This window comes from Primulina tabacum, chromosome 16 (genome assembly GCF_025594145.1).
Source record: "Primulina tabacum isolate GXHZ01 chromosome 16, ASM2559414v2, whole genome shotgun sequence".
Taxonomy (NCBI): Eukaryota; Viridiplantae; Streptophyta; class Magnoliopsida; order Lamiales; family Gesneriaceae; genus Primulina; species Primulina tabacum.
Genome location: NC_134565.1, coordinates 7,458,721 through 7,482,235, shown reverse-complemented (window position 1 = coordinate 7,482,235; position 23,515 = coordinate 7,458,721). Strand labels below are relative to the sequence as shown.

Genomic DNA, 23,515 nt, shown 5'->3' with positions numbered 1-23,515 from the left:
TTCTAAAAAATTAATAAATATTTTTTTTACTCATAATTAATAACTTAAAGATTTGATAATAATTAAGTTAAAAATATATGCATGCAAATAGGTTTTATAAAACATTTGAAACCTCACTTACATAACAGAGAATTGAATACAATCGAAATACTTTTTTCTATGTTACCAGAAAAATTCAGCATGAATTGTAGGATTTTTTTATGTTATGTACCTGACAATAATCTCAAAAAAAAAAAAAAAAAAAAAACTCAACGGGCTTTGCAAATGTTGGAAATGGTCTGGGCTGGGCTTTGTAGCCCGCCTACAACTTTGAACTAAAGTGCGAAAGGGGTTAACTCCCGAGTCTATTCTACTACCGGGTCGGGCTAAACAATGGATAACTTGCGAATTTAGGGTTTTAAAGTTGGGGTTTATCTCGCCACTCTGCAGCTCGCTCATGGCCGACGAATCAGCTCCAGCGCCTCGGCTGAACACTGACATCGAGCCTGAAGCCGGAATCGCGGCTGAATCTGAGCCTGGAAATGGCGTCTCGAAGCGCGCCAGGAGGGATGATGTGGCCGCTGAGCCAAACGGAGAGAAGAGAATCAAAGCCGAATCTGATAAGTGTTCTGGAGAAGAACGAGAAGAGAGTTTAGCAGATGGAGAGGTGGAAGTGGAAGAGCAGAAGAAGGAGGAGGAGGAGGAGGCTGCTGCGGCAAGTGTGGGCATGAAAACGTTCGGGTCTTCTGTGGAGATGTTTGATTATTTCTATAAGCTACTCCACACCTGGCCTGCTAATATTGATTTAAATAAGGTAAGCTAAATTTGTATATATATTTTTTTACTTCATTCCTATGTTTTCTTTACTTTTTTGTTCGTTAAATCGGTGAAACCTGTTTTTTGTTTCCTGGTAAATTTGTTTGTATAAATTTCACAATTTTCTGTTGGCGGTAAGTGATTATCTTACCTGAGGTTTTATATTTTACTTCAGAGGCCATGGGAATTCCCTTAGTAAATGTTGAAAGATTTTTTGTTGTTTGGATTTGAATATTTATTGTCTTTTTCTATCTCATAACAATTGGTTTGTCTTCTTTTAGATGTTGAATAGTAAAGTCTTAATTGATAGTGATATGCGTTCTGCAGAACTATGGCATGTTGGATGACCTGGAATAGGAATGATCTTTAGGTTTGCATGAAATAGAACAGATTGACGGAGAAATATATTTGTGATTGTGTTTCTCTAAAAAGGAGATGGAGTTTATTGTATTGATCTTAAGGTTGCGTGATCGCGATTGTATGTTGCAGAAAGTGATGAATTTGCTTGTATATTCTTGGAAACTGTATAATGTCATAGAAAATCTTGTGGAGCCGATTTAATTTTGGCAGTGTTCTAAAACTCTTGTCGGCCGCTTGACCGCACCGAAAAGGTTGACAGCAAGGGCGCCTAGGCGCTCTTAGGCGGGTCTAGACGGTCTAGGCGGTTCAAGGCGGGCCTAGGCTGTTAAAGTTTGTTTGGGAAATTTTTTTTGGGCTTTTAATTTTTAAAAGCCGAATTAAAGTAGAACGTGACAAGAAAGAATTATAGGCTCGTGCTTTTAATTTTTTGGGATTGAAAACCTAATTAAAACCACGATTTGTTGGCTTGCGTTTGCCCTAACACGCCAATCTCATATTCTTTGTCTATTTACCTCTGCACACATAAAAAAATCGAACCAGACTCTAAAGGTAATTTTTTCTTTATTTTGATTTCTTTTGCATTGCCTATTATTCTGATTCGCCTTAAGTAGGAGGAATGAACTAGGTGTCAATTGGATTTTAACAAAGTTTGGACTGAAATTTAGTTTAAGAACTATTACAAGTCTCTTGATGCCGTAGAATCCGCCTAGCGACCCCTAGTCCCCGCCTAGGCGGCCTAGGCTCTAGGCGCTAGTCTAGCGCCTAGCGAATTTTAGAACCATGAATTTTGGTTGTTTTCACCAAAGATGCTTGGTGTGTTGAGAATTTGTTCATTTGTGGGGTCAATTTGTGTTCGAGAATCATCCTGTGGATGATTGTTCTCTTTGATTTTCCTATTAGTTGGGAGTTTATTTGCTCCTCTATTGCAAGAATTCAGCACGCTATCTCTTTATTTTCTTCTTTTGTGTTGTTTTTCCTGAAAAGGCCATCTTTTGGAAAAATTGTGTCCACAAAATGCCATCCAATGACTATTTCTTCATATATGGTAGCTAATATTTTCGTAAGAGGCAGAGTTTTCATTGCTGGCTTAAAATATCTGGAGTCTTTAAAGGTTGATTGATCTTTTCAAATTTTATGAACAAAACTCCGAATTTCATTTGCTGCAGTGCTATGAGATTCATCACTAGTTTACTCTTGTTTATTTTAGTTTTGAAATACTAAGCTCCATTTATCAGACCAGACCAATTTAATGTTCACAGTGAAACATAGTTTGGTTGATGATATTTGAAATTCAAGCTTTTGATAATTTTCCATGACCCTTTATTTCAAGTTTGTATGGTAGTTTCCATGATGTTATGGTCGTCATGAATTTGGCTTGGTTTTCTTTCAGTATGAGCACATCATGGTGTTGGAATTGCTCAAAAAAGGTCATATGGAGGCAGAGAGAAAGATAGGATGTGGTATTAAAGGTCTTCAAGTTCGATTTCATCCACAGTTTAGAAGTCGCTGCTTCTTCCTCATCAGGGACGATGAATCTGTTGATGATTTCAGCTTCAGAAAGTGTGTTGATCGCATACTTCCCTTACCAGAGAACATGCAAATAAAACACGATGTGAACAAGGCACTGCGTGGAAAAGGTGGTGGCTTTGGACGAGGACGAGGCCGTGGCCGTGGCAACCGAGGCCGAGGCAGAAAGTAAAGATATGGACGAGTACCTGTATCTATCTATTTCAACGAGATTATTTAATCGACTTCTCTAAATATCCATGTTCTTGGAAAAGGACAAAAGTTTAATGCTTTGTATTTCTTTTAGACTAGACGAAGTTTTGTAATGATCTCTCGCAGTTGCAATTGCATCTTTTTTGTTCTACTTTTTGTTTGCTAGTTTTCGAGTCCTCTTGAAAAATATTTGACTTGTATTCGAATTATCAAATTCGAGCAGGATTCGAACATGTTCGAACTTTTTTCGAACTCGATCTCAAATTATTTTTTAAGATAGTTTGCGAGTCGTTTATCATTGTTAATGTTTTATTAATATAATATAATTATATATTAGATCGATATATTTCAAACTTTTATCTCTTAGTAGCTCATGAATATGTTTGAATATTTCGAGTCGAACTCCAATTTTAACAAAAAATTATTAAAATTTTGAATTGAATTAAAGTAAAAGCTTTAACAATTTTTTCATATTTAACTTGATTAGTTTAAATTTCCAATGGTACCAGGATGTTTGCACAAAATTTTTGATGATGCGGTTGTGTCACGTGCTAAAAGCACCATTTAAATGAAAATTGTAAAAAATATGTTATATAAACATAAATTGATTATAAATATCTAATTTGATGGTTAGTTTTAATCTTTTAAGAAAATATGACACTAAAATGAAGGGTTTGAATGAAAACGATACTAGAAAAGATAAAATTCTTATCATGATCATTGTCTTGACACAATCACAAGGAATAAAAAATGAATATAAAAAAAAGAGTTGCTGGAAATTTGAACGACAAACTAGACAAAATAGCAGAAAAACTAAGACATTGTGAAAGCTTGCTAGAAATTTGACTAGAGAGAATTTGGAGTGTTTGAAACTATCGTTGAGTTGTGTTGTTGAATGTCTCTCCTTGTTCTGCCAATAGTTTCTTTTTGTTCAGCCTGCGATTTCCAACTCCCCGCACTTCCTTCCCACAATGCACGTGGGCTTCATGTAAATGCGATTTTTGCACTTAAATTATTATATGATTTAACATGGATTAGGCTATTTGTTGAGCATATTTACGCGTTTTGGTAGTAGTTACGTCGTTCGCAGGAATCAAGCTGTAACACATAACTTGCGGCCGAAAAGGAGTGAAATGGAATGAAAACGATGAGCCGATTAATGAAAACAAAGTCCAAGCTATAAGAATGAAGTTGCATGACAGTAACAAGCGCACAGCTGCGCGGAATCATTGCGTACCCGCTCGCCCAAGCTCCCACCATAAAGTAGTGCACCAGCGCGCCTTTGTTACGCAGCCGCACGACATGGCGAAGATGCACGCACAGAACAGAAAGACGTGCGTAGCTGCACATTCTCCATGCTGACACACGCGCAACACAGACGTGCAGAACCAGAATTCTCGAAATTTGCAGGCTTTTCTCGGATATAAAAAGACGAGGCCCAAGCCTCACATAGAAAAAAAAAAGAAAGCCACAGATCACACAAAACAGAGAAGGAGAAACATGAAGAAGGAAGACAAATAGCGCATCTTCCAGGGATGGAGTCGCAAATTCAGATTCGATATTTTTCCTTTTTTTTCTTGTCAACTTTCTATTTGATTAGTTTATGTTGAGAAACAAGATTTATTATTGTTGTTATTGTGTCATGAATTATTTTAATTATCTAGGGGCCGACGTAACTTGGTCGAAACTATATTTATGAATAGTTGATTTATATATTCAATTTGCTTTTTGGTTTATTTGTATTTTCTTGAATTAATTGCATTCAATTACTTGATCACTGATTGAGTTGTGATATTTATTTGAAATATATCATTCTGGGGAGAGTATTTTTAACATGACCATAGGAAAATACATCGTTTGTGTTTATAGGGTTCAAGAGGCATATAACTCCATTGAAGTCTTTGAAAAAATTATTGGGCTGTTAAAATTATTTGATATTTGATTTTTATTAAAGTTATTGGAATTGATATTAGACGATTAATTTCTACTTATCACTTGGGAAAGGGAGTAGAAAGAATTGAAAATTATCGGTTAGTAAATAAGTTGAACTTATTATTATAGATGTCAATAATAATTAAATATGTCACGCCTCGAAACTCGGGATTGACATCGGCGTTGTTTAACAATCACACAATCGAAACAATAAGCCTTTCGTAGCACAGTATAAACCGAACCAGTTTATATATCATAATTTAAACGTAACAACTGTCTTTACAATAACGAAATCCAACGAAAAAGTGATCCATGCGGAAGTGTCTTACAATTCATTTAAATCAGAATATTCGAAATAAAATCTACTACTATTCTTGCGAATCACCCACCCCAAAACTGTTCGGACTCTTCATCCTCGACTTGTTCTTCGAACTTATCTGGAACAGGTTGTAAGGGGGGTGAGTATTTTGGGAATACTCAGTAAATGGGAGAATATTGAGCACAATAAAAACAACATGCATAAGTTTCAAAACACATGAATTTCATACGTACTTCATAAACATGCATAACATTTACGAGCCACTGTGATTTATCTAACTTTCTATGGTTTACTGACGTCAGTCCCTAATTTTTACTCCTCTAAGGGGGCGAGGCTGTATAGCGGTTATATCCCCCACCGCGTAAGGGTACTTCATGGTTGGGATTCCCACCCATATACAGTCGACTCCTCACAATGCTTAAAACAGTATGACAATCGACACAAGAAAATGAGTAGGAAAGAACATGTACTCGACTGTATTTTCAAAAATATCGAAAAAATCACATATGCATATATCCGAAATTTTAAACCTTTAAAACAGCTCACTTACAATAATTATTGATGCTAAGAAAACGTAGGTGCTTGGCTTCTCGAAGTGGATCGTTCCTTGCCCTTCACTCGACAGCACTTCGGCTTGGCTTCTTGGACGACTTTGGGACGTTTTTCGGCAGAGTTTCGGCTAGGGGAGTTGCTGGAAGTTTCGAGTTTCTCAGCTCTGAATTTTCGAGAATTAGGGTGAGTTGAGGAGTGGGAGTGATGGCATATTTATAGGTGAAGGGAGGGGAGCTAAATTAGGTACTCAAATTATACCAAAATCATGTCAAATCTCATAGGTTGACTCCAATATTCCTTACTATTTTTCGAAAATTCAGCTACTAAAGTTGTGAGATTCATTCTTGATCACAATACCCTCCAAAATTTCGAAAATATGGTGGCTATGGTAAGGATTCTTTTCTTTGTGCACAAGTTTGTTGATTATTTCCAATTTACCTTGTATGCTTCCTTGTACCCATGCCTCACAACATCTAGGCATATATTCTAGGAGGATTTTCGAAAATCATATGCAATATTATGTATAAATTCTTAAGTCTTGCACAAATCTTCCATGATCTTGTATTATTCCCCAAAATTTCGAAATTTTGCATGCACAAGACTAGATTTTATTGTCTTGATAATAAAGATTCCCAATCAACCATATTTTTAATATTCATATCTTATTTAGTACAAGGATCCAAGGTCTTACAAATAATTAATTATATTAGTGCCAAGATTTTCGGTTCTCACAAAATATAGTTAAGACCAAGTGAAATCATACCACTAGACAATTTCTCTCATTAATTTTCCAGTTTTTGTGCGCTCGACTTTATTTTATTTGTTAGTTAATAATCAAATCATATCCTTATCAATTCTCTAAATAAAGTGATACTATTCTAATTATTGTAATTAATATAAGCTTAAACATTCACTCTATGTGGGAATGATATTCTTACTCAATCCAATATTAAAACTTGACAACGTACTTGAAGGTAAGCAAATCGTGCAACATGTTTTTAACGCCGTTTTTGGGGAGTGATTTTATTTGATTTATATTAATATCATCATAAATATTATTAATCTTTTATCTATGATCTCAAAGGTTGTCCTCAAATGAAGATGCGGATCTAGAGTGGCTACTCCCCCAAACTTTTTCTCCTTAACTATGTTAATCAGTGTTAGCTTCAGCACAAAGTTGTTAGCATTTATCGTTCCACGAGCTATGCCAAAATAGTAGGTGTTGATCATCGACTTAAAATGCTCTCTAATTGGTATTGCTACATTGAGATAACGGGTCCTACCAGTTCTTTAAAATTTCTTGATAAAATATTAGCAAATCAAGATTTAAGATCTTCGCATGCACTACAAAACAGAGTAAAACAATTATTGAAAATAAATAATCTAAAATACTAATAAAATAACCTAAACTAAAGTTACAACTAATGGGTAACGATATTAATATTACTCAAATAAAACCACTCCCCAGCAACGACTCCAAAAACTTATTACACGATTTTATTATCCACAAGTGTACGGTGTCAAGTTTTAATATTTAATTGAGTAAGGATATCCTTATCACAGAGAGTGAATACTTAAAATTATATTAAGTACGGTAATTGGAATTGTCTCACTTTATTTAGAGAAATAACTAAGGATATGATTTGATTATTTACTAACAAAAAAAATAAAATCGAGTGCAGAAATACTAAAAATTCAATGAGAGAAATTGTTTAGAGGTGTGATTTAACTTGATCTCCACTACATTTAATTATTATTGACATATATAATTATAAGTTCAACCCGTTTACTAACCGGGAATTCTTAGTTCTTCTTACTCCTTTTCCTAAGTGATATGTAGAAATTCATCATCTAATATTTATTCTAGTATCTTTATTAAGAATCAAATAATTTTAACAGCCTGATAATTTTTTAATGGCTTAGATGGAGTTATATGTCTCCCTAACTTTATAAGTACCAACAATATATTTTCCTATGGTTCTGTTCAAAATCCTATCTCGGGAGTGAGATTTCAAATATATATCATAATTTAATTTGTGATTAAAAGATTAAAAGTATAATTTTTTAAAACTAATTTTTATAAACTTTTAATTTTCAATTTAATAGGTATTATTGGGCCTAAATTACCTAAGATTAGTAGGCTCAATTGCTCATAAACTTAAAGGCCCAAAACCTAAGCCCATTAACATGTAAATTAAAATCTATAAAATAAAAACCTAGGGTCTTTTGGCACCCATATCAGCCAAAAATTCACACACACCACACATACATATTTCGAAAATTTGAGGGGGGAAGAAACAAGGAGTCTTCGTCGTCCGTTCGTCCTTCTTCGCATCCCACGCCAACTATCGTATATTCGAGCATTCTAAAACGCAAAGGCACGCTTCTAAACTCTTTTGATGCAACATTCCAATCATAATATTAATGTTTACGCTAAGGGAGGATTCAAACCTAGGTTTTTAGGGCTTGATGGCCATGGTCGTTCGGTTATGGGCTAGATTAGAAGTATATTTCCCTCAGTGTGTGAGAACTTTTTCGGGTAGTGTTCAGAGATCAGTTCTCACACACACACCACCACTCAAATACAATCTTGCACAAAGAAATTAAACTTGTGTATGTAGTCTTTCTCACATAGACAATAAAGAAGTGTTGACTGGAAGGTGCTGCCTTCGGTCTAGTCTAGAAGTTCAGTTTAGGCAGTAGTGTAAGTTTTAGCTGGGTGGGTTTGTACTAAGTATTGTATAGATCAAAGTATTCTAGTGAATCCTACCCGATGTGGTAGAAGGGGTGACGTAGGAGCAGTTGAAGTCTCCGAACATCCATAAACATATTTTGTGTACTTTAACTATTAACCCCTTGCTTTAAACTGACTTGATCAGTTCAAGTATTTATCAGTTCTCACCATAACTGAACTGATACATGCGAGAACTGATCCTCCTTATCTTCAGTTAATTAGTTACACGAGATTAAAAGGTTTAAAATTTATCATTGTTTCTTAACGAAGGATTATTTCGAGTGTTTTTTGGCTTGGTTTTAACTCCAAACTCGATATAATTCATCGGTGTATACATTCGTAGAACTCGAGCTATTGCAGCTCTTGGAGAATATTTTGTTTGAAGCACCACAAGGTACTCGGCAAACATTCCTTCAATTGATATCAGAGCTAGCTGTTCTAAGAAGCACATTTGAAAACTGATATTTTAAAACATGTTTTAAAATGTTATTTAAAATGGATTTCAAAATCCTCTTAAAAATTTTATGCATTTGTTATGAGAAGAAAAAAGGTTCTTAACTCTGGAACTAACATCATAGCTACTTCTCTCGACTCATTAACATTGTTGTTTTAAATAGCTTGCAGGTTTTTGAGTTCAGTTGACAGCAGTTCAACTAAACTGCTCTTCAGACAAGATTTTAGTTGCAAGCCTACCAGTTCAACTGATCATCAGACGAAACCCAACTACCAGCTGAAACTGATGAGTTAAGTGGAGCTTAATCATCAGCAGTGCCGCCGCTCAATTGCCATATCATATCAAATATAGATGATCAATGCGGTTCAGCACCAGTTGATTCCAGTTTGAGTCAGCTCGACCAGTTAGCCAGCACAGATATCATGTCCAAAGGCAAATTAGCTGATCTTCTGGAAAAAGAAACTCAAATCTTTACAACTTTCAAAGCATTCAAGGCGACCAGTTGTTAGTATATTCAGTTCCATTATGTGTAAATTAACTGATGTTTGATGTTATTTAAAGTCTGCTAGTGAAGTAGCAATGTCCCTTACATTGGTGGATATGCGCAGATGTATAATACAAGGGACGCTTATTTGATTAAATAAACATCTTGTTCATCCAGTTAGCCTTTACATAACTGAAGTGCTATTTTAAGATTTGTTGCCTAAAGTGCTTGATTGATACCAACTTCATTAATTGCATAAATAATTATATTTTTGAAGGGGAGTTTTTCATTCAGTTTCTGAGGGAGAGTTTTGTTTAGAATTATCCCTCGAACTGAAAAACTATTTTCAAATTATTTTATTCAGTTGTTGAGGGGGAGCATTTCTTTCTTTTATTCCTTGAACTGAAAAACTTTTAAAACTTTTCTTTATTTTTTTAATTCTCTTCTGAAAGAACTTCTTTTAGCTTTAATTGCTCAAGTTTTGTGATCATCAAAAAGGGGGAGATTGTTCGAACATTTCATGTTCGCAATCTTAATTTTGATGTTAATAAAACTTGTTTGTTTTTTTTTAATAATCTACCTTAGTGCGCAGATAGCTGAAACTGAAATAATCAGTTACGAGCCAAAACTGAAGCTGTCAAAGACGTCAACTGAAAGCATCAACTGATCAACCAATCTAGACGAGTTCAACTGATGTGTCGTAAGTGAGTTCAACTTATTTTTCAGTTGATAGGTGGTTCAACAGGAGAACCTCAGAAGACCGGCCAGCCGAAGGAGTGTTCAACTGATGAAGATACCAACTGAGATCAGTTCAACTGAACAAGAGTGAAATCAGTTCAACTGACGAGTCAACTGATTTCACCAGCCCAACTGAAGACCAATTCAGAACATCAGTTAGGAGCAATCAGTTGCAGATCAAGACAAGCTGAACTAAGTGGAATACAGTTGTGCGCAAAGGTACAATAACTTTTGTCTAGTCAAAGGGCAATAATGGACGTTGCATCAGAGCTTAAAGACAAAAGTGTTCCAGAAAAAACAAGATAAATTTCGAGGAACATATTCAAAATGCAATGGATACAATAATTGAGTCTCACTATACGATCAAACTTCGCGCCTATAAATAGAACGTGAAGATCAGTGAAGACACAATAAAATACAACAATATATACAACACAAGAGAGTAAAAGAGAAGGGCATGCTTCAAAGTCATATCATCTTAAGAGAAAAGCATTCAGCCTAGTCAAGGGAACACTTCAACGTGTTATCAGCTTAGATTAGAAGCATATTTCCCTCAGTGTGTGAGAACACTTTCGGGTAGTGTTCAGAGGTCAGTTCTCACACACACACACACCACCACTCAAATACAGTCTTGCACAAAGACGTTAAACTTGTGTATGTAGTCTTTTTCACATAGACATTAAAGAAGTGTTGACTGAAAGGTGATACCTTCAGTCTAGTCTAAGAGTTCAGTTTAGGCAGTAGTATAAGTCCTAGCTGGGTGGGTTTGTACAAAATATTGTATAGATCAAAGTCTTCTAGTGAATCCTACCCGAGGTAGTAGAAGGGGTGACGTAGGAGCAGTTGAAGTCTCCGAACATCCACAAACATATCTTTTGTACTTTAACTGTTAACCCCTTGCTTTAAACTGACTTGATCAGTTAGAGTATTTATCAGTTCAGTTCTTACCATAACTGAACTGATACATGCGAGAACTGATTCTCCTTATCTTCAGTTAATTAGTTACACGAGATTAAAAGCTTTAAAATTTATCAGTGTTTCTTAACGAAGGATTATTTCCAGTGTTTTCCGCTTGGTTTTAACTCCAAACTCGATCTAATTCATCGGTGTATACATTCTTAGAACTCGAGCTAATGCAGCTGTTGGAGAATATTTTATTTGAAGCACCACAATGTGCTCAGCAAACGTTCCTTCATGTCCTTCTTCCTTGCATATGAAGCACTTGTATGTTCCCACGTGTACTTGCCAAAGTGTAAACGATTGCATTCTTTGCGCAGTTGTCTCTCTTCAAGTTTTGGTGCTCTAGGCTGTGGTGGTTTCGGTTGCCCCGGTTTCTTCCATTGTCCTTGGGGCTTTTGGTGCCCTTGTGCTTTAGAAGGTCCCACGAACGGTCTCTTATTAGATTGAGAATTCTGCCGGTGCTGCTGCCTCTTGCACTACATCTCGAAATCAATATCTTTCAAAGCTTGCTCAGCTTGGAATGCACAAGCAGTGGCAGCTGCATAATTCGTTGGTCGCATCAACATCATATCATGGCGTATAGTAGTTCGAAGTTCGTCTAAGAAGTGCCTTAGTTTCTCAGCAGCTTCCCTAGAAATAAGGGGCACAAAGTGACAACCTCTATCAAATCTCCTGACAAACTCATCCACAGTCGTGTCTTCCTGATGGAGAGTCATAAACTCCATCTTCAAGCATCCACGGACGTCAACAGTAAAATATTTCTCATAGAATATGTTCTTGAATTTCACCCAAGTGAGGGTGGCTAAATTAACTCCATTTTCAGGTCCTTCCCATCAAACAGAAGCATCATCTCGCAGCATATAAATAGCACATCTAACTCGGTCAGAATCCCCCACATTCAGATAACGGAAATGCACCTCAAGAGATCGAATCCAATCCTCAGCAGCAAATGGGTCAGTGGTGCCAGAAAACTCATTCGGACCCAGCCTCCAGAACTGATCATATATGTTGAGTTGTGGCCTCGGATCCTGCTGAGCCTGCTGCTCAAAGAAACGTGTCATGCCCTCTAGAACACGAGTAACAGCATCCTTATTAGGAGGCGGAGTTGCATTCCCTCGATGATCCTCATTAGTCTCAGCTTGCCTATCGGTACTAGTTGCACAACTAGGAGACATTATTTTTGAATGTTTTCCAAATTTTAAACGTAACAATCATGCATTTAAATCCGAGCTTCTAATCATACAGCATATAAAAACCACTTTTTGAGAAACTTTAAGCATAAATATCATTTATCTTCAAAAAGCATTTAAACATGTAGCTTAAGAATATAAATCATGTAAATATGTAGAGGCCATCATAAAAATCATTTAAAGCGTTTAAACTTACAGACTTGAGGCTTGATAATTGAGCTTTCCGGAACTGGCGGTGACACAACCCTTTACAAGAATATTGTTCTGATACCAACTAAAACTCCCACTACTCGTTTTTCTTTAAAATATACTAGAACTTTTCTTCTTTCTATCCTTCCATTCGACCGAAATATACTATAAATATATATATACATACATAGATATATATGTATTTTTAAATATACGTTTGCACTATTTAAAATAAAACAACCAATCTATTATTTGAAAATTCAAAAGAACGTATGCAAAACATTAAATCATAAATCGTAAACCAAAACCTAAAACTAGAATTTTTTCAAATAAAGTATAAACTCTTAAATATCTCAAAACCACTCAAAAGCATAACATCATGAAATCTTAAAAGTAATCTTAAATATGGAAAACTAGTAAAGGTTCTCGGGTTATGTGCACCATCAGCCCAGCTAGTTCAACCATCAAGTCATCCATCATCAACCAAATCATACTCAGCTGCATTGATCACACCTAGTGAGTCTATTGACTCAGCTAACATTAACCATGATAACAAGTAATAGATATATATTCACAAACAGCAGTGAAAGATCCTTGTATTAAAATAGCTTTTCATGAACATGCATAACATTAAATCCTTTTTCTTTTCATCATATTATTTTTACTTTCATCATATACATATATGTTTCTATTTTATTGAATTCAGATCGTTAACTGTGACTTTCTTATCAGCTGGTGATCGATGGATCCATCTACATATAATAATGGTACCTGGCGGTGGGGACATCAGCGACACTCTCACCCGTCAACTGAGCCTTGGCTTGGTTCTAGAGACCCTGCTGGACCGAGCTTAAATACATAGAACCCACAGCCCCCCAAACCCGATCCTACATGATGCGCACGACCACCCTTCAACCTACTGCCCTTCCTCCTTGCACCAGCCTTCCCTCAAGACATCTAGGACCCTGACTAGACCCTATTAGGGCCCCTGGACGTGACCCTATAGCAGCACATGACCTGCTCTTCCCTAGCCCTCGAAATCCTAGTACCATAAAAATCAAATTTCGTTCAGCATGTTGCCCTATCTTGTCCAGCACTTAAACATGTATCTATGGACCCTTAAACATGTTGAAAAAAGTCCCTTCCCATAGCCCTTTCATGGAAGCCGCTTTGTTCATCATAATCATGAATTTAGAAACACAAAAACTCAAGGTTTGTTCATGTTTTGCCATAAAAACGAAAATATAAGGTAGTGTGTCATATTTTTCATGCAAACATGTATCAATACATATAATATGATATGAATGATGGTTGAAGGAAGATTAAGGTGTTTCTTTGCATATTATACGCACGAAAACAATTTGCGATGCGATGAACGTTGGCGTCGAGGGAAGGAACTTGCTGCGTTTTTCCTCAAAACTAACGTGGTTTTGCCTTAAATATTAGAAATTTTTGAAAATATTAACCGAGCCTCCAAAAGTCCTTACCTTCATAAAAAATCAATTACCGGTATAAAATACAACTTGGCACCTAAAAACACCTCAAAAGACATCATTTTCGAAATTTTCACATTAAATATATCATATATTAAATAATTAAAAGTAATCATTTAATAAAAATATTTTGCATTTACAGTCTCCGGTTTCCGTTTCTTGATCGCGTCTCGAATGACCTTTAAAACACAGTTTTTATCTATTCTAATTGAAAACCATATTTTAAACAATTAAACATGCGTACCACATTGAATTAATGAAATTAAAATAATTTAATTAATTATTTTTTATTTTTCTTAAATTTACATGCAGTTAGATTACATTATCGTATTTTTTGATCTTACGTTAATTTTAGGTTAATACTTTGATCCTCTAAGTGAAGGCTTTTTTGTGGTTTCATTTTGGGTGTTTTTAAGAGATCTTGTGTCTATTCAATTGGGCAACAAACGCTGACCATAAAAACTTTGGGTCGAAAATTAAAGCCCATTATTCTACAATCTGGAGTTCTGCAAATGCATCAAAGCCCATTACTCTTAAAGCCCATTATCGTTAGTCATTAAGGGTAGTTGTTACATAAAAGAAAGGTAGTCGCAGTTGGTTGAAATCTTGTTCCGTTTGGTCATCAAACTTTCCCAATGTTTTGTGCAAACTTTCCCAATGTTTTGTGCTCCCTTATTAAATTCGAATCGAACCCTCCACATTAAAGAACCTTGATTAATTTAGTAAACAATATCCTTGAAACCGGTCGACAAAATGGTCGTGCTGAAATTAAAAAAGTTACTTGTGTTGTTTTGCACTATAACGTTAGGGTTTTTGATCAATGGTCATGAGTGCAAGATAGTGCAGTTCATATTCGGAGATTCTTTATCGGATGTTGGGAACAACATTAATCTCGCGAAGAGCCTAGCTCAAGCTAGCTTGCCTTGGTATGGTATCGATTTTGGCAACGGTCTGCCCAATGGCCGGTTCTCGAATGGCCGAACAGTTGCTGATATAATAGGTAACACTGCTGTGCATATTAGGATTGAATGAAAAACCCTCGGGTCGCATTTTTTGTTTTGCCTTGTTTATTTGCTTTTACATGGCGAAAATTTCGCGCAAATATGTATGTTACAGGTTGCATAACATAGGTGATTTATATGCAATTTATAACATAGATCTGATTATGAGTTTCAGGAGACCACATGGGGCTTCCAAGGCCTCCAGCATTTCTTGATCCATCTATGAATGAAGATGTTATACTACAAAATGGAGTGAATTTCGCCTCCGGAGGTGGCGGCATTTTGAATGAAACTGGCTCACTTTTTGTAAGTTCAAAAATCTTTGCATGTGTTGATCTTTTTAGGATCATCAAGCTTTTTTAGACTCACTGATTTCAAATGTGTATGTTGCCTTGACATAATTTTTTTTAAAGAATCTATGGAGTAAATTTATTATGTAGATCCAGAGATTCGGGCTATACAAGCAAATAAAACTATTTCGAGGGACGCAAGAACTGGTTAGAGCAAAAATTGGAGACACTGAAGCAGATAAATTCTTCCAACAAGCTCGTTACGTCGTCGCGTTAGGAAGCAACGACTTCATAAATAACTACTTAATGCCGATCTACAGCGATTCATGGACGTATTCGGATGATAGCTTCAATCAGTATTTGTTGCAAACGCTACAAAACCACCTCGCGGTAATTCATCAAGTGAACATGTATATATACACAAAAATAGAAAATTTCAACATATTCTTTCACATAGCTCTTCATGCTACGCACACAAATCAAACTGCGATGTTTTCACCCGAAATTCATTTTCCTACTCAGTACTCACAATAGTTCATCTGCCATTATATCAATATCATAGCTAGTGAATCCTACAACTGGTATCAGATAGTCGTATATTCGATTTCTATGAGTGCGTGCATGTTAGTACAATTGCGGTAAGTCGGATAACGAATAAGTTAAATACTTGATTCTATATATATATTCTATTTTGCTGATACAATTGTTATTTTGCTTCTTTGGGTCTCATATTGGTGCAATCTTCAGGTCTTACATGGCTTAGGCGCGCGAGAACTAATGGTTTTCGGGTTAGGGCCGATGGGTTGCATCCCACTTCAAAGGGTATTGAGCTCATCTGGTGAATGTCAAGAAAGAACCAACAATTTGGCACTGAGGTTCAATGAAGGAGCAAGCAAAGTTGTGGCTAACTTGTCAAACCACCTCCCTAATGCCACCTTCAAGTTCGGAGATGCGTACGACGTTGTCAATGATTTAATCAACAACCCAAACAAATATGGTGAGAAATTAAAAACATGCAAGAGATCGGGTCTAGTACATATATCATATATGTTATATAAAAGTTATATGTAATAATAATTTTCCAAATATGCATTGAATGTAGGGTTTAGCAACTCGGATTCTCCATGCTGCTCCTTCGGCAAGATTCGACCAGCTCTAACGTGTGTGCCGGCTTCCACACTGTGCAAAGACCGAAGCAAGTACGTGTTTTGGGATGAGTATCATCCGTCGGACAGTGCTAATCAACTTATCGCGAAAGAGTTGATTAAAAAACTTGGTTTCCAACCTGTTAATCAAACGGATTCGCCATCGCCAGCGCCCTCACCATCCGGGGATTAACTGACGAATCCCCTGTATATATTTGTTAAATTTGCCACTTGAAAATATAAAACTCATACATATATATTTAAATATATATATATATATATATTTTTCATTTTTGACATTTTCCTATATACGAGTGAATAGGGTTATGCTTGGAAGTTATTTATACCCTATACTAATGTATGTTCTTGTGCCTCGAGTCCACAAGAAGTTGAACTTAATCAAAATTATTAGTCGTCTAATATATATTTGAATTTTCATTTGGATTCTCTGAGATTTAACACTTAATTTTTTTCTAGAAAATTATAACTTTAATTATCTGGATCTCTACAGTGACATGGACATCAAGAAATGAACAATATAATTTTCAGGGAATTAACCACACAATACAAAACATAGTACAAGAAACATATAATCTCCATGTTGATAAATTAAAGCATTGTAACCAAGAGTTTTGTGGCACACGGCGGCATCCGGTAGTTCCGTTACCTCCTCACCGTGGCGGAGTGTGGCGGTTGTTAGCCCCCCATCCAGGGTAATCATGCAATTCAATCTCACTTCTCGTTTTCAACATTTTCTGCATGTTTAAACAGTCAAGTATATGTGTATGGCATATATATAACTAATCTGAAAATTTTCAAAATCATTGAAATATTACATATATTTCAATGTGTATAATTATAATCAAATTAGATAGGCATTCGAATCCAACTGAACTCGCCATTTTTTGAGTCTGAGCTCGAGGGTAAAGTCAAACCAAACAGCTCGACCTCATAAATTTCAAGTTCTTGACTCGATATCGATTCGTTCACACCATTTCCGACTCAAACGAAGAGTTGGAAGATTGGCGTTGAATCTTTCACAACAAAATATCAAGATTTCTCATGATTTTCAACAGTATGTTAAGTATTAACTGAGCACTTACTGACTTTCTCTCCATCCTCAATGGTTTCTGAACTTCTTTATTACCATTTCCTGCATGCAAATATATCGAAATAGAAACTAATTACACATCACAATTAATTTTCACTATGAATTAATGAAGAAGGTTTAAGATAACCTACTTGTAGAAGGGATAGCTCCATTAATGAAGAAAAGGTGGGATAAACATAAAAGAGCCACAAAAACGAGTCGAATAGAAGTGGCCACAGCCATCGATACAACACAAAATTAGTTTAATATGCTAATTTCTTGGAAATCGCTCAAAACTATATCCAAATGGCAAACTTCGGCCGGCTTTAATACATGCATTTCTTGATTTATATAGTAATTCGAGTCGGCACTAGAAAAAATATATTTATCTCACTTCGATCCTTGGCCCCGGAAAGTTGACATAAGTTATCAAATAAAGTTTCTATAATGATATATAATCATAAAAAAGAAATATTTTCATTGGTCTACAAGGAATAGTTTTATTCCAATTAAGCTTGGACTTTGTAAATTATGCTTTCACATCATGTGTTGCGTGTGCAGTGAGTACTTCAAATCTAACTCTACGACAATCGAAATGTCTTGAATTATTATACAATTTAAAAATATTTGAGTTAGCCCCACTGGTACTAGCAACAATTTTTTTGTAAAATGACAAACGATTGATCATAAATTAATATATATCACAGCCGAACTTATGCATTCAAATCTCCGCGAGTAGTAAGTTGATAGAATTATAGAGTAAATTATTTGGGAAAAATAATTATCCTTATTTCGGAAAGTAATAGAAACATGCCTTTTTGGCAGAAATATAAAATGATTGACACGTCTCAAGAAAATCACATTGGACAAAAAAAAATTGGAGGGAGAATTATATGATGCGTAAATTACTAATTAATATATGGAGTTGACATTAGGGAACATTTTGATCGGCGTTAGGTTGCACCAACAAATTGATTAGAAAAAAAGTCAAAAAGGGTTGGGCCGCAGAGCAAGATCACAATACACGCATTTTCAAAATTAAAATACAAATATAAGAGGTTTCGAAATCAAGCCAAATCTCTGAATCTCAATTTTTTTTTTTAAAAAAAAGTTGTCAACTATGGACTGTTCTAATTAAATAAAGGAATGGGACAGCATAGATTTGGATTTATTATTTGTGTTTTTAATATACATCAGTGTCACTTGGAATTTTAAAATTAGTGACACAATCATTGAATGCGTTAACCTTGCCGTCTTCTGATTAAAGCGAAGCTGTGAGTCAAAAGATTTAAATTAAACTCGTTTTTTTTAGTTGGGGGGATTTATTCTTGATTCGAAAGCTCGTTTCAAATTTAAAATTTTGGTGTCATATGAGTTATAAATCACCATTTAAGCTTTTTTTAGAAGAAATTGGAAGATATTTTTACTATGTTGCTGAACATTTTAATAATAATTTTTGGAAGCACTTTGCATTTGATGTTTATATCCCCCTAGCATAAGCACAACAACGTGGTACCAATAACTTCTGCTCTCCTCTAGCATAAATATATTATTATATTTTCTAATTTAATATTGATTAAATAACACGGCATAATTTTTCATCTTTGAATTTGATGTATTGAGATCAGGCCCGAATTTAGGTAAAAGGGTCATATGCCAAAAATAATATATGGTCAATATCAATATCAAATTTGAAAACTAATAGTAATAGTATTTTATAATATTTTTCAACATAAATAATATAGTATGATAGACTATATTGGGATCATATTAAATTTTAGAGATGATGAATAAACTCTTTTAAAAATTTCTAATCTTTGAACTATTTTTAACGATTTTTAGGCTGTTAAGAAATATTCTAGAATGACTAAACTTGCTGGACAAGTAAAAAGTGAGTAAGTGCAGAACAGTCCGACTTAACTAGTGATTAATTATATTGGACGGTTTAACAAAGAACGACTTGAAATATGATTTGAAAAACGTAAAATACATAATAAAATAATACAAATATTTTTATAGGCATGCATTTGGAGATAAAACTCATGTCATTCATTCTTCGACGTAGGTAAATTTTAACTAAAAGACTTTGGTTTTACTCTCTTGTAACAACTCACTTCAGTTAGGACTTATCATTGTCTAGACTGAAAGTCTTAGTGATCACTTTACAAATCTAGATATTTAAGAAAATTTGGTTCACCGGACAACAATACAAAAATCCATAGGCCAGTTTGACAGTTTGAGTTGTTGATGTAGCACGAAATGATCTTTGATGATCTGATATAAATTGACAAGTGTGCTGACTGCGCAGCTTGAGATCAAAATATTAAACGTGCTCGAATATCTTGAAATATGCATGCTTAATAATAGTTCGGTTTTTGTAAATGATCGGTAGTCCTCATCTCTTCAAAATTACAACCAACATGAATTATTTATGTCATAACTATTACAAGCAAACCCAAAAAAATTCAAACCAAAATATTCGGAATGTATTTTAAAAAGTTGCTTTATGTGAGTTAGGTCGATGCTACATGTGGTGGCACTGCCCCCACATGGTTTGGATGGACAAGATTCACACACATATGTGATTTTAATAAAATTAGAGGACCCCATGTATGTGTGGCTAAATTTGGACCCTTGATTTTATCATGGGGGTAGTGCCCCTACATGTAGGATGGAATGAACCCTTTATGTGAACACCGAACCCACACACGAATAAAAAAATCCCCGAGTGATGGTCTCCATCACACACATATTATCTCATTTTAAGTGTCCGTTGGAGCTCTTGGCTAAACAGTTTAAACAGATCAAGTGGTCTGAAAACCTGAAAACACAATAGAATAGAGGTTGTGTCACGACCCAAGACTCGGGGTTGACACCAGCGTTATTCAACAATCACATATTTGCTAAAAAACAATCCTCGTAGTACAGTATAAACAAAAACCAGTTTATATCATAAATACCACAAAAATGGAATCATCTTTACAATAGTAACACTGAAAACGATAAAAATCTGCGGAATCATTTATAACTTGAATTAAAACTCACAAGAACATATTTTTAATTAAAAATTTTCATGCGTCCACTATAAGTCCAAAAACTGGTGTCCGATTCTTCTTTCTCCATTTCTTCTTCTGATTTATCTGAGGAGGGTAGAGTAAGGGGTGAGTATTTTGGGAAATACTCAGCAAGTGAGGGCCGTTCGAGCACAACATAAAAATATTTACACCATTTTCGAAAATAACACATAAACACATCATGCTTTTCATAACGTAACATCATATTCATATTTCCACCTTCTATGGTTTACTGATATCAGTCCCTAATTTTTAATCCTCTAAGATGACGAGGCAATAAAACGTTTCTATCCCACCGTGAAGGGCCATATGTTGGGATTCCCACCCACTTTCGGTGAATCCTCACAATGCCAACACGTAAACCTACCAAAATCGCACAAAAAAAAGAACTTAGGAACAGAGTGAAGGTGCTCAACCGAAACTTTCGAATTCGTACGCAGCATATTTGAAAACAAGCCCACTTACCTTAGATTGGAAGAAAACGTGAAGAACTCAGAAACCATATAAGAATCATGCTTCGAAAACGCAGCAGCACATCTACCGAAAAATCATCTCCCTTGTAAAATTCCTTGCACCTTATTAAACCTTTGGATCGACCTAAAAAGTTTACAATATGTCAAATATATTATGAACGGTGGAGATCGAGTTTAGAAGTCGTTTTAACCTGTTCATGTATGAAAAATCGTAGGTATATTGTTCTCGCCTAGAATTTGAGCAGTTTTCTTACGAAGGATATAAACAAAAAATTAACCGTTGGATTTGGCTGAAATTTGGATATGCTTCATATTCTGAACGGTGAAGATTTGATTCTGAGTACAGGAGCGAGAGAAACAAATTTTTGAACTTGGACAGAATTTTGATGACTGCAGCAGAATTTTAGAGAACAAAAATTTCGAAAATTCTTGGAAGCACTTGTGAGAGCAAATTTTGAAAATTGCTTGCTAGAATGAGGGGTGAAGGTTTTAAAGGCTTAGGGGATATTTATAGTTGCTGGGTGAGAAACCTACCATGAACCGATTGATTTTCCTTAAAAAATTGCGAGATAATTATTTCTTGTTGAGAAAACTTCCTTGTATGCAATATTTCCTTCTAAATTAGGTGTATGTATACCCTTAATTTATCGTGTATCTTGTACTAGATTTCGAATTCCATGTAATATTTATGTTTTCGAATTTATTATAACTCTAAAATAAATTCTTATACATATATATATTTAATTAATTACGTGCCCATAAATTTGGATTCTCACATCCCTCCCTCCTTATTAGAAGTTTCGTCCTCGAAACTTGAGTCGGCCATGTTATGGTTGTCTCCTCTATTTCGTCCCAGTACACAGAGGTGATCGACACTTCCGTCCGTAAATGCTTCAAATAGAGTCATTTCAATACTGCCGTGATAATTGTTATTAAAAGAGAACTCTATCAGGGGTAGATATTCACTTCAATTACTACTGAAGTCTATTGCACATGCCTTTATTGTATCCTATATGGTTTGAATCATTCTCTCATTTTTGCCATCAATTTGAGAGTGATAAGTAACTTTCGTTCTCATGGCTTCTTGAAAGCTCTACCACAAACGTGACACAAATCTTGGATATCTATCCGACATTATGATTGCTGGCACTTCATGTAGCCGCAAAATGTTATTCATGTATAGAGTAGTCAATTTGTCAATATCATAATTCCTTCGAATGAGTAGAAAGTACGTAGATTTTGTGAGTCTATCTATAATTATCAATACTATGTCGTGACTCTGTATTGACTTTGGCAATTTTACAACGAAATCCATGGAAATATGTTCTTATTTCCATTCTAGGATATAACGGTTGTAGTAGTCCTTCCAGTCGTTGATGCTCGACTTTCACTTGTTGGCATACTTTTCAATTAAATATAAACTTAGCGACATCTATTTTCATTCTGATTCGCGAAAAACTTTCTTTCAAATCCCTATACATCTTTGTTCTGACGATATAGATCTGGAATGTTGACTTATACACCTCTTACATCACTTCTTATTGAAGATTGTCGATGTCTGGCACACACAATCGTCCTCTCATCCCTAGGATTCCGTCTGGGTCCACTTGAAAATCTGACTACTTTATTTCCTTGACTTGTTCTTTGAACTTCTCTAGTGTCGTGTCTCTACTCTGATTAAACTTGACTGCTTTCTGAAGGAATGGTTGCGCAGAGAGTGATACTAGTGTTATCTCAACCATGTTACTCTGACTTAAAGCATCGACTACCTTAGTTGCCTTGTCGGGATGGTAGCTTATTGTCAAGTCATAATTCTTGAGTAACTCTATCCACCTTCTTTGCCTCATTTTAATTCTTTTTTCATGAAAAATACTTGAGGCTTGGTGGTCTGTGAATATTTCACACTTGGCATCGTAGAGAAAGCATCTCCAAATTTTCAAAGCAAAGATCACTGCTGCCAACTCGAGATCGTGAGTACGGCAGTTTTGCTCATGCCGCTTTAGTTGACTAGCATGTCTTCCATGAGTACGCCTATGATATATTTCTTTGATGCTTTGCCGTAGATGGTAAAATCCTTGTCTTAAGTAGATAATACCAACATTGGTGTAGATGTTAGCTTCTCCTTTAATGTTTGAAAGCTCTTTCACATCTTTCTCTTCAGTTGAATTCATAGTTCTTTTGTTCGAGTCTCGTCAGTTATATGACTACTAAATAGAAGCCCTCGACGAATTTCAGCTAATAGCCTGGTAATCCAAAGAAGCTTCTAATTTCAGTTGCATTCTTATGTTTCGGCAAATCTAGAATTGCCTCTAATTTCTTAGTTGCACTGATGACCTTATTGTAGTGCCCAAATTCAGTACACGTATAACTCATGCATTTATTTAATTATTAAAGCATTTATTTAAGTTTAAATTGAGTTTTAGCCATGCATGATTTATTTAAATGCATTGTTTCTAATTATTTATGTTTATGTGAAGCACGTTAAAATGTTTTTCGAGTTCATGTTTCAGGCGATTATTCGAG

At 35.3% G+C, this 23,515-nt stretch overlaps 2 protein-coding genes and 1 long non-coding RNA gene across 3 annotated transcripts; 2 read left to right on the top strand and 1 right to left on the bottom strand.

Moving 5' to 3' along the window:
- The first annotated feature begins 356 nt into the window (after positions 1–356).
- LOC142530062 (uncharacterized) lies at positions 357–3,025 on the top strand. Its single transcript, XM_075635824.1, has 2 exons — positions 357–793; positions 2,546–3,025. Exons 1-2 carry the CDS (start codon positions 437–439, stop codon positions 2,852–2,854), a joined length of 666 nt encoding a protein of 221 aa, XP_075491939.1. The 5' UTR covers positions 357–436; the 3' UTR covers positions 2,855–3,025.
- Positions 3,026–14,624: 11,599 nt separating this feature from the next.
- Positions 14,625–16,802, top strand: LOC142529100 (GDSL esterase/lipase At1g74460-like). The gene is made up of 5 exons (XM_075634494.1): positions 14,625–14,919; positions 15,096–15,226; positions 15,361–15,600; positions 15,958–16,207; positions 16,313–16,802. Exons 1-5 carry the CDS (start codon positions 14,673–14,675, stop codon positions 16,546–16,548), a joined length of 1,104 nt encoding a protein of 367 aa, XP_075490609.1. The 5' UTR covers positions 14,625–14,672; the 3' UTR covers positions 16,549–16,802.
- A 75-nt stretch (positions 16,803–16,877) lies between these two features.
- Positions 16,878–17,817, bottom strand: LOC142529101 (uncharacterized). Its single transcript, XR_012815832.1, has 3 exons — positions 17,598–17,817; positions 17,459–17,508; positions 16,878–17,110 (listed from the first exon to the last, which is right to left on the bottom strand). It is a non-coding gene; the product is annotated as an uncharacterized LOC142529101 (long non-coding RNA).
- Positions 17,818–23,515: the final 5,698 nt, after the last annotated feature.

Excerpts from the sequence above, each read along its gene's own strand:
- LOC142530062 (XM_075635824.1), top strand. The coding sequence starts at position 437 with ATGGCCGACGAATCAGCTCCAGCGCCTCGGCTGAACACTGACATCGAG. Across the intron at positions 794-2,545 it reads CTAATATTGATTTAAATAAG|TATGAGCACATCATGGTGTT; the intron begins GTAAGCTAAATT and ends GTTTTCTTTCAG.
- LOC142529100 (XM_075634494.1), top strand. The coding sequence starts at position 14,673 with ATGGTCGTGCTGAAATTAAAAAAGTTACTTGTGTTGTTTTGCACTATA. Across the intron at positions 15,227-15,360 it reads ATGAAACTGGCTCACTTTTT|ATCCAGAGATTCGGGCTATA; the intron begins GTAAGTTCAAAA and ends TTTATTATGTAG. Across the intron at positions 15,601-15,957 it reads CGCTACAAAACCACCTCGCG|GTCTTACATGGCTTAGGCGC; the intron begins GTAATTCATCAA and ends TGCAATCTTCAG.